At 55.3% G+C, this 11,178-nt stretch overlaps 1 protein-coding gene across 1 annotated transcript in view; it reads left to right on the top strand.

The window, feature by feature from the left end:
* The first annotated feature begins 333 nt into the window (after positions 1-333).
* Positions 334-11,178, top strand: part of PPARGC1B (PPARG coactivator 1 beta) — a 110,967-nt gene continuing 100,122 nt past the window's right edge. The window contains 1 exon segment of the mRNA XM_070570491.1: positions 334-741. Coding sequence (XP_070426592.1) covers positions 664-741 — 78 coding nt within the window. The 5' untranslated portion in view covers positions 334-663.

Genomic DNA, 11,178 nt, shown 5'->3' with positions numbered 1-11,178 from the left:
CGAGAGAGAGGTGGTCAAACTCAACAGAAGATGGGTCAATGCATCTTTCAAGGAAAAGGTAATGTTATCCCCTCCAAGGAGCCTTCCCTGATTTCCCCACCTTTGACCTACGGCAGCCCAGGCAGAGCAACTCGAGCCTCCAGCCCGGGTAGGGAAATTCAAACCTCCTGGCCAGTCAGGTCTGGGCTTTGTCTTCCTGCTATTGAAGCGCCTTGCGGCTTCACAAGAGGCCTTCCCGGGCCTCAGTTTCCCCGGCTGTGCAGAAGCAGGTTGTCTCGAAGGACCCGCCCAGCGCTAACGCAACGTGATTCGCTCTGGCAGGAGCGGGGGGCTGCCCGCATTGCTGCGCAGGCATCGGGCTGGGGCTGGGGCACTAGCACCCGGCTGGGGGCGCTTTCCTCCCGGCTCGGGGCTGCGGGAGAGGATCGCGGCGCCAGGCGTTGGGCAGGAAAGTGGGGGCGCGACCCCCGGCTCCGGCTCGCGCGGGCCCGCTCGGCCCCGCCCCCGCAGCCAGCGGCCCTGCGGCAGCCCGGGCCTGAGCTCCGCCCTCCGCCTCCCGCCGGCCTCGCTGCCTCCTCCCGCCTCCCTCGCTCGCTTGTTGGCTCCCTCCCCCGCGGCCGGCTCGGCGCTGACTCCGCCGCACGCTGCAGCCGCGGCTGGAAGATGGCGGGGAACGACTGCGGCGCGCTGCTGGACGAAGAGCTCTCCTCCTTCTTCCTCAACTATCTTGCCGACACCCAGGTACGGCCAGCAGGGGCCGCGGGCCCGGGGCCAGAGGTGCTGAGCTGCGGGGGCTGCCGTCGCAGCCGCGGAGGCCGGGAGGCAGCGGTGGGCGCACTGGGGGGACCCGGGGTTCCAGGCTGCAGAACCCCCATTCCATGCGCCCCGCGATGCGCCCCGTTACGGGGGCAGGGAGCTGGAGGGCCCCCCCGCGCATGCCAGAACGCTGGCGCCGCGGCAGCTGGGGAGGGTCTAGCCTCAGTCCCTTGGAGTCCGCCCCCCGCCGACAGGGCTGGGGGGTACCGCACTTCCTTGGGGAGGTGGAGCCACGCCAAGATGTGGGGGACCCTCAGCCTGGCTCTGGGTGCTGAAGGCGCGCCCTCAGGCTCCCAGCACTTGCTGCCGTACTTTCACGTGGACTTGTGGCCCCGACACAGGCGCCTGCTCCGGTCCCCGGAGTCCCCTGGTTCTCCGGTCTCCAGCCCCCCGCGTGCTGCTGCTGGCCCTCCGCGGTTCCCTTTGGGCGCCCGCAGCGCGGAGTTTCCTGCCAGTTGCCTGCTAAGGGCATAGGGGTCTGCGGGGCACGTGGACATGCGAACGGGCAGAGCACCTTCCTGGTTTCGCTACCCAGCGGAGCCCCCCGGGGGAAAAGCACGGCAGGATGGGGGCGGAAGGACTGTCTGGGGGCGCCTGGGTCCCCTTGTGGCGCGCGGCCCCGTGTGCGCTCGGAGATGCTGGGGGAAGGGAAGGCGAGGCGGCGTCCCGGGCTGACTGCTCCTGGGAGCCCCACCGGCGACACGCGCGTGACAGGAGAGGGTGCTCTGGTGTGCAGGGGGGGTTGGCGAGGAAGCTGGTGACTTGGAGACGGATGGGGGTGGGTGCTGCTGGGACTAGCAGCCACCGAAAATGCCTGCACAGGCGTGCGCACCCCCAACCCCTTCCCCGGTTTCCCCCACCGCATGCCTGTTGCAAGCATAAAGTTTGGCCCCATAGTTAGGGTTTTTTTTCCTCCGGGCGCCCGGCTGCGGGTAGCCAGGAGGTTGGGGATGCGGTGGAGCCGAGAATGAGACCCCGGATGCGGGCGCACGCCTGGGAGCGGAGAGGGGCCGCCGGGCGGAACCGGGCGCGGCTCGCTAGGGCTGGTTTGGTACCTGGAGTCGGAGCGCCGGTGCCGGCTCGTTTTGCATAACACTGGAAGGGAGGGGGAAGGCGGCGCCCGGGGGGGGGGGGCGAGGAGGGAGGGCAGAGAGGGAAACTTTGCTTCTTGTTATAATCTGCCTGTCTTTGGGCGGCAGCAGCTGTCATGGGACCGGGTGGGCGGGGAGAGGCTTGCAAGCTGACTCCTTGCCGTGAGACGCGACTTGGAGCGGACGCAGCAGCCGAGACGTTCAGCTCCGGGCGGACTCCGGGTGGCGGCTCCCGGCTGGCGGCTCCCGGCCGGCGGCTGGGACGGCGCGGCGTGGCGGGGTGTCGCCGAGAGGAAGCCCGCCACGCGCGGGGGAAGGCCGGCCCTCGCTCGCTGCGGACGGCCATGCGTCAGGGAGCCGCGGGGCCGCGTGGTCGGTGGCGGGCGCGCTCGGGTGGGCTCGGGGCAGGGGCCGATGGGGCTGGTGGCGTGTGATCGCGCTTCTCCAGGCCGAGGGAGAGTGAGATGAGCGGTCTGCGCGCGCGGGGGTGTGTGTTTGTGTGCACACGCCGCGCGCGCCCGGCGCGTACCTTTACCTCTGACGAAACTGCAGTGTAGCTCCCGCGGCGGTCACCGGAGCCGTCACACGTCCCGCGCCCCTGTCTGAGCGGAAGGTCGACCCCCTCCCCCGTCCCGGCCAACAGCCTGGGGCTCGGGGGACTGGGTGCGGGCGGGGCAGAGTTGCCACTGGGAAAGTTACGTCCTCAGCCCTCGCAGCGTCTCCAAACCTCTGGACTGAGATGCGGGTGAAGGAGGCCTGAAATAGCCGCAGCGACCGGGAGCAAGAACTGTCTGTTCTGGACCCGACTCCAGGTTTTAACTCCATCTTCAGTGTTCTTTGGCTCCCCAATAATTAATTATTTTCCCTTTTAGCCGCCTAGGGGGCCTACCCAGCAGGCATATTTCACCCAACGAAACTAGAAAATTGGGTAATCAAGTGTCAGCACAAGCAGTGCAGTGAAAGTTAATCTGGGACGTTTGCTCTTTTTATTTAACCACGTGACGGGCTGGAGATCTTCTGGTGATCCTTGCCGGCCCAACTTGGGAAATGTAATTGATAGGGGGAGCTTTGCAGCCACCCCTAGAAGGCTCACAGAGCCCAGCGGGGAGAGGACCTGGGCGGGCCATCGGGTGCCTCCTCATTTTGCAGTTGGGGATAGAGGCTGTGAGGGGTGAGCGGCTTGTACAGGACCACGCAGCCAGTGAGTGACAGAGCCACCCAGGGCTCCTGACTCCAGGTCCTGTGTGTTACCTCGAAATAGCACTGGACTTGGAGTCAGAAGGCCTGAGTGGAGTCGCCTTCCCCACTCTCTGGCTGGGTGACCCCGGAGCAAGCCATTTTAACTCTCTGAGCCTCCTTTCCTCCATCTGTCAAATGGGGCTGGTAGTGCCGGCAAGAGAAGCCAGTGGCCAGGTGGTGGGGGTGAGCACTGTTAGCATGTGAGATGTCTGGTTGTTCCTGCAACTCCCTCTCCATCTCCCTTTGGAAGGGGTGGGGAAAGTGAATAAAAAGGTATTGGTTGTCTTTATCCAAAAACTTGTGTTGTCTTTCCTGGCTAGTCCAGGATCAGACAGAGGGAGGATGCCTGTGTAGGAGACTTAACCTTGACTTATTTGGGCCAAAGTTCAGAAATTCAGCAGCCCGGGGATTATGCAAGTTTCTTGGAAAGGTTTGGGACGTGGATCCCAAAGGACTTGGGGTTGGCCTCGCCTTCGCTTAGCCTGTGCCCCTTGCCTGCGGTGCCCTCACCGCCCATTCTGCAGGGCCTTCCCTAGCAGCCCTTCCCAGCCCCGCTTGCCCAGCTTTCTCTCTCCTCTGGTTTGCTTAGTCCACCATTTTGTGTGTGAGTCCCGTGTCCCAGGAGGTTTCTAGAACTAGAGTGGTGCCTTTCATATCTGTGTGCCCCCGTGGCACCTGTCCCCATGCTGAGTTCTTTGCTCAGCTCTTGGCTAGGCACATGAAGTACAGACATGGGCCTGGGCTGTACCCGGGCCCTGCCCTGCCGAAGCTCCCAGGCTGGCCAGGGAGACAGCTGGGCAGCGAGTAGCAGGAGAGAGGAATGCAGAGGGCTGCAGCTGTGGGCAATGACTTAGGCTCCAAAGGCCACACAGTAAGCCCACGCTAAATATGGGTTGTTTGAAGTCACTTGGGACATCAATCATAGATGCCCAAAATGTCAGAGTTGGCAGGAACTTTATAAATCATCTGGTCCACCCCCTTATTTAAAAATATTTAGTTATAGAATTGTTAGAAAATACTGACAAGCCTGAAGAAGAAAATTGAAACATGGAATCTTACCCAAAGATAGCCACTATTAATTTTTATATATCTTTCCAGACTTTTTTCTTTCCTGTTGATTCCTATCAATTATATCTTTTGTACAGAAATGGAATCATCCTCTATATACTAATTGTAACTTGGAATCACACTGTTGTAACTTGCTTTTATCCCCCCTCCAAACAATTTGCTGTGACTGTCTTTACACATCAGTAAACATTCTACTTAATATCTTAATATCCTAATGGTTATAAAGTATTTCATGGAGATTGAACTAAAATGTATTTAATCCGTTCTTTATTGTTAGTCATTTAAGTTGTTTATAATTCTTTTTTTTTTTGCTCTTGTAAGCCATGCTGAAATGAATATCTTTGCATATGTCTTCTTTCCTTCATTTAAATTCCTAGAAGTGAAATTACTGTGTCAAAGGAACTATGCAGGCGTTCAGTAAACACATTTCTGGATTGCCTTCTAGAAAGATTGTGCTGCTTACACACTTACCAGCTTTGTGTGGGATCGCCTTGTTCCTCATCCCCAGATAACACTTGGTATTTTCATTGTTTTTCTTTTTTGCCAGCCTGTTCGTCAATAAAGTCTGTCACCTTGTTGTTTTAATGTGCATTTCTTTGATTACTTGTGATGCTGGACCTTCTCCCCATGTGATTATGGGCCATTTGTGGTTTTGTTCTGTGAACTGTCCTATTTGTGAACTTGGCCCATTTTTCAGTTAGTACCCTATCCCCTCATTGTTGTGAAACTGGATCTGAGCACCAGGAAGGGGTCTCTCCCACGTGAAGAATTGGGAAAATGGCTTGAGGTCCTAGTCTTCCCTTGCTGGGTCTGGAATACTGCTGTCCCACAGTCCCCAAAGCCAGGGCTAACTCCTTTTCCAGGTCAAAGTTCTGGCCATGTGTAGGGGCAGATGGAAGTGCAGTCTTTGCCTCCGATTCACCTGTGTGAGACCAGGAGGAGTAACTTCTTCACCTGAGCCCAGAAGGGCCATGTTTGCTGGCTTCGTTTACCAGAGGCCCAGGCTCCGCTTTCACTGGGGCCGCCTGGCTGGTGCTAATGATCAGGATGCCTGTGAAACCCAGGAAAGGCAGTGGCCCAGCAACTGGGCCCCGGGGGCTCGTATTTCCCCTTCACCTTGGGGCCCTCCTCTCCCTAGCTGGTGAAGGCCAGCCAGAAGCTCCATCATTGCCAAGATGTGAATCACTCCTTTCCTCTTCTCCCTGGAATAATAGAAGGAAGACTGGTTTGAGTCAGAGCAGCCTTGCAAATAGGGGCTTGGGCTTGGAAGTGAGGTCATAACACGAGCATTGCAGTGTTAATCGCTGTTTCCTCCTTTGTCATTGTCATCATCACCACCACATTATGAGCATCCTCTAGATGCCATGCACTCTGCATTTTTACGTTTCATTCTCATAAAGATTCTGCAAAGTCTAGTGCTATTATGATTCCCATTTTACAGATGAGGACTTTCCAATTTCAGAGAACTCACTGATTTGCTGAAGACAACCTAATTATACTACCTTCGAGTGGGTGGAAGAGCCAGGATCAACGGGCACGGTTCCCAGACCCCAAGCTCCATGAAGACAGGGACCATTCTCTGTTTCCGTTCCTTATATTTCCAGCAGCTTGAGCAAATGAAGGCATGTTGTATAGAGAGAAGACAGAACTCATAAGTCGTCTACTTCTCTAGGCCTCAGTTTCTCAGTCTGTGAAATGGGGATAGCAGGCCTTAACTCTCAGGGTTGGGAATTAAATAATATAATGTGTATAAAATGAGCGTCAGCTTGCTACTCACAAAACTTGGAATTCTCTCTGAAGCGCTTTAGAAGCGCAGGATCAAGTATAGTGTGAACTCCCGTCCTTGCAACCTTTTTCATGCAGAAGAGAGAAGCATAATTCTTGCTATGTGAGGGTAAAGGGAACACCAATAGTCATTTGGAGGAGATTGAGCGGGCTCATTTCCTGTTTGTCCTGTCCTCAGAGAGGTGAGGTGACCCACCAAAGGTCTCAGCCATCCTGTGGACTCAGCTGATTGGATTGCCCATTCTGTTCCTCCTCCCTCTTCTGGTCTCGGTCCTTGTCCATTCACAACTGGATTCCTGCAGTCACTAGAGAGCGTGTCTAATGTCACTCCCTTGCTTGCACATCACCCATGGCTCCCCAGTACTTTTAAATTAAAGCCTAAAGTATAACCAATGTTCAAGAACCTTCAAGTATTTGAAGTTGGAGACTTGGGCCCCAGATGGTCCTGGGTGGTCTGCTTCCCCTTTGGGATCCTGGCCCACCCTACAGTGTGTCATGAGTCCTCTTCCTGAAAGTGCGGGCTTGTGCCGCTGTTTTCTGTCTCCGCTGTCTCCATTTCCATCACTCATCCTACAAAACCCAGCTCCCGCGTTTGAGTGACGCCTTCCTTCTCACCTTCAGGCACAGCTGCTCCAGCCCATGCGTGGCAGCGTGCACCCATTTCAAAGTCAGCCTGTCTAGTTTGAGTCCCGGTTCTGCTGTTTGCCGGCTGTGCGACCTTTGGTGGGTCACCTCACCTCTCAGCTTCCATTTCCTCATGTGTAAAGATAATGATGAATAGTACTTCCCTTAAAAGTTGTTTTGAGGAGTCAATAAAAATCAAATGACAAGATGGATTTAGAGCATCTAACGCAACGTGTGGCGTATACTAAGCACCAAATAGTAGGTAGATCTCTTCTAGGATAGCTCACATGAAGTGTTAACATGTAGGAAATCGCTCCAGATTGTTAAGCTCCCTGAGGGCAAGGATTTTTGTTTGATTTATTCAGCCCTTTTTCCCCACAGCGAAGAGACAAGTGTCTGGAACACAGTCCCCATCCAGAACCCTCACCGAGAGAACGAATATGCTAGACTGTGAGCCTCTTCAGGGCACACACTGCTTCCTGTTGTGTCTCTTCGGTCCGTGTATTCCTGAGAAGGGACAGACTAATAAATGCTCCTGGAATGCCCTGAGCCGTCCTCCCCACACCTTCACCCCCACCCTTTTACTGTCGTCATCGCCCACCTGCACATTGGGACCCGCTCACACCTGTCGTCCCCTCTGGGAAGCCTTTTCGGTCACCTGTTCTTCTGCCTCTGCCCGCCGTGAGGAGGGGGCGGCTGACTCTTAGCCCTACAACTAGGTTGGCAGCTCTGGGAGGGCAAGAAATAATATTTTTATCCTGGACGGGCATTGTGGTTAGCCATGAAGTAGACGAGTTTTTGAGCAAAAGAATGTTTTATATGATTAGGTGTCAGGTTCTCTGAAAAGAACTTTGTATTTTAAACATTTCACTGTGGAAAATGTCAGACACAAGGAGCCAGTGGTGGGAACGGAATAGTGAATGCCCGTGCCCCCGTGACCCGGCTTCGACTCGTGGCCACTCTTCGTTCCTCCACCCACACACTGCCTCGTGTCATCCGTGCCTGTTTTCAGTGTGTATCTGTGAAGGGACCTTTGAGGACTATTGCCTGGGTGTCTTACAATCATTGTGAGGTTGGTTCTGTCTCCTCCATTTTGTAAGTGATGACACTGAAGCACAGAGGGTTATGTGAGTCATTCAGGGTCTTGGCAGCTAGTGAGTGCCAAGGGTTTAAATCAGAGGTCTACCACTTACTAGCTGTGTGACCTTGAGCAAGTGTCTTAACTTCTCTGATCCCAGTTACCTCATAGGCAAAACTGGAGATAATAGTAGTATGTTCTTCTTAGGATAACTGCAGAGGATAAACAATGCTTGCAGCGTTGCCTGACATATAGTAAGTGCTCAATAAATGGTAGCCACTATGATAATGACGATGTAAATACACTAATGTAAATTTGAGCTTTCGGGAAGTTGGGAGTGCATTAGAGACCGTCTTGCTCAATGCCCTTACCTTGAAGTGAGGAAACAGACTGGGAACAGACAGGGGATGCCCTCAGATCACCCAGGAGAAGCAGGACAGGACCCCTGGCTGCTGTCTGCTTGGGCAGGGTGGCTCTGCATGGCAGGGACTCAGCTGTCAGGGACCCACTGTCTGGGGACTCAGCCGGGCGAGCCCTGCTTGGCTGAGATGAGATGGATGCTCCCCGGCCGCGCTGCAGCCGTGTTTTTGCCTTGTGCTTGCCTGGCAGAACACAGTCATTTAGCAGAGGGAGAGCGAGGAGACGGTAGGAACCAGGCCCTGAGCAGTTGCAGCAGCCGGCCCACGAGTGGCTCCCTGATGTTGCCATGGCAAACAGCCTTGGCAACGTGGCTGCTTGAGCCTTTATTTCTGCTCAGGCTCCTCAAGGGGAAGTGTGGTACCCAGGACACTGGGGAGGGCCCTGCCCTGGCTCCTTGGCACCGAGGAGGACCCGGCTTCCGTGCTGCTAACCATTCCAGGCCACAGCAGCCCCTTCTCAGAACATCTGCAGGCCCACCCTGCACAACCTGCAGAGCAGACTCCTGGGTATGACATTCGAGGCCTCAAATGCTTATCCATCCACCTATTCATCAAATACTGTGTGACCATGCGACCTTGCACCACTGCTGCGAGAGCAGAACATCGTATTCTTAACATGGACCCTGGTGTTAGGTGTTCCCAGTCTGGCTTCATCTTCAGCCGTATCTTTCAAGAATCACAGTGATGAGAACAGTCAACAGCTGCTAACCCTTTCAAGCAATCACTCTGCTGAGCCCTGTGCTAAATTATTCACATGTGCAATCACGTTTAATCTCAGAGGAGCCCCATGAAGTAGTCCCCACTGTTAGCCCATTTTACAGTGGAGCAGACTGAGGCTGACTCCAGAGTTGGTGGTACTGGTGTTGTTCTGCAGTCCCTTCCCTGTACCAGGCAGCCCCAAGACCCCTGCCACGGTATCTGTCTCCCCCACCTCCAACTGCATCCTGGAGGCCCAGCTCGAGTGCCACCTCCCTAATTCCCCCTTTCCGAAGTGGCCTCTTTTGCTCTGTGATCCCACAGTCTCTTACAGACACCTCGTGTGTCCTGCCTGCATTACTCTGTTCCCCGGTGAGTTTATATCCGTCCTCCAACTGCCCCCAAACAAAGCAGATGGAGGGACTGTCTGAAGGAGAGCTCTGAGTGTCCTGGTGAGGAGTTCGGACCTGGCAGGCAGCGATGAGTCAGCCGAGGGTGCATTAGGGTTGTTATTAACAGCAGCAATCATAGAAAATAGCTAATACTTAGTGACCACTTGGTATGTGCCAAGTACGAAGCTAGGACCTCTAGGAGCATTATCTTGTTTCATCCTCAGCCTCCTGGTGAGATCGGTACCGTGGTGCTCTGACGCTGCAGGAAGTTCAATGACTTGCCCAGAGGACCCAGGCAGGAAGTGGAAATGCTGGAATTTGAACCCAGGGCTGCCCCAGTTCAGAGCAATCACTAGAGTGTGGCTAATCTGGCTGAGCAGCAGGTAGAAAGAGCCGGAATGGGGGTGACGGGCGGCAGGAAGGGAGCATCTGCAGTCGGCCTCAGCAGGGGCGTCCGGTGGAAGCGAGAGGGATGTGGGAGAGAAGGCCCAGAGTGTCGGGGCTTAGTGGCATCTCTCCGGCCGAGATGGGGTGCAGAAGAGGGTTGGCTTTGAGGAGGATTGGTATGGGGAGGGACTATCCGTTTGCTCAGGGCCCGCTTTGTGCCAGGTTCGTCCCCATCCCTGGCTTTCCCTGGAGCCTTGTTAAATGCAGAACTCCGGGCCCAGCCTGTGATAGCGCTTGTTTATGCATTTATTCTTCACTCCTCTCTCTTCTCTCCCCAGTCAGGACTGGAGCTCCCTAAGGAAAGGGATCTCGTCAGTCCCCCAGTGCCTTAAGAGTTCCTGGCACTCTGTAGGCCCCCAGTAACTATTTTTTGAGTGACTGAATGAGTGAGCAAATGCTGTTAGATCTTTCAGAAAATTCATCATGCCTTTGCCTGGCCCCAGAGGCCCCTTCTCTGTGCTTGGAGCTGTGCTAGGATGTGTGGTGATGGGATTGTCCCCGTCCCCACAAGGAGCCTGCTGCCCTTATCTCCAAGATGGCCTGGCACCCAAAGGAATCAAAGGCAAGCACTTTCTGAAGCTTCTGGAACCCCCTATGAGAACACCCCTCCAGTGGGCAGGTCTTCGTGGACTGTTAACCCGCTGTCAGGAGTCCAGCCTGTCACAGGGCATTGCTCTGGCCCAACTAGGGCAGGGCTCCAGCTTCAGGAGTCTCTGTATCTGCGGGTAGGTGTCTGGTCGAATGTGCCGGCACCTTCCAGGGAGGGTGAACCCAGTGCCTTACACTGGGCTTCGTGTCTGTTGCCTGGCTGCTTATTCCAGAGGGCCTGGGCAGGCCGGCCTCCGCTCTGCAGGAAGAAAGGGAGTTCCAGGGAGGGAAAGGGGCGACGGAGCGCTCGGGGACCAGTGGCTGCATCCTCTAGCCCGAGAGGGTTAACTCCATGCCATATCGATCTTTCTTTCCTTCCTCGGAATCCTCTCAAGACTCAGTCTGTCCCACGTCTGATCACCCGTCACCTTAGGGCTACTTAGGGCCAATCTGCCTTTAGTTTACACACACTTCTCAAAGATCCACAGTCCTGTCCAGCCTCATCCCATCAGAAGCAGCAAGTCGGCTCTGTTAGTGTGTGTCTGTGTAGGCATGGGGCAGGGGTGTGGTTCCGCCAGAGGCAGAAACACGTGGACTGTGGCCCTGCAGGCAACTTGGGGCCTTTTTATTTTTATTTCTTAAAGAGAAGACAGGGTCAAGGCTGACTTCTTTTTCTTTTAAAGACTGGCACCTGAGCTAACATCTGTTGCCAATCTTCTTTTTTTTTCTTCTTCTTCTCCCCAAAGCCCCCCAGTACATAGCTGTACATTCTAATTGTTGGTCCCTCTAGTTCTGTCTGCTATGTGGGACGCCGCCTCAGCATGGCCTGATGAGCGGTGCCATGTCCACGCCCAGGATCCAAGCTGGAGAAACCCTGGGCTGCCGAAGCAGACACCAACTTAACCACTCGGCCTCGGGGCCGGCCAACTTGGGGC

This window comes from Equus przewalskii, chromosome 13 (genome assembly GCF_037783145.1).
Source record: "Equus przewalskii isolate Varuska chromosome 13, EquPr2, whole genome shotgun sequence".
Lineage (NCBI taxonomy): Eukaryota > Metazoa > Chordata > Mammalia > Perissodactyla > Equidae > Equus > Equus przewalskii.
Note: the sequence above shows the minus strand (reverse complement) of the source record. Positions and strands in the feature narration are given on the sequence as shown.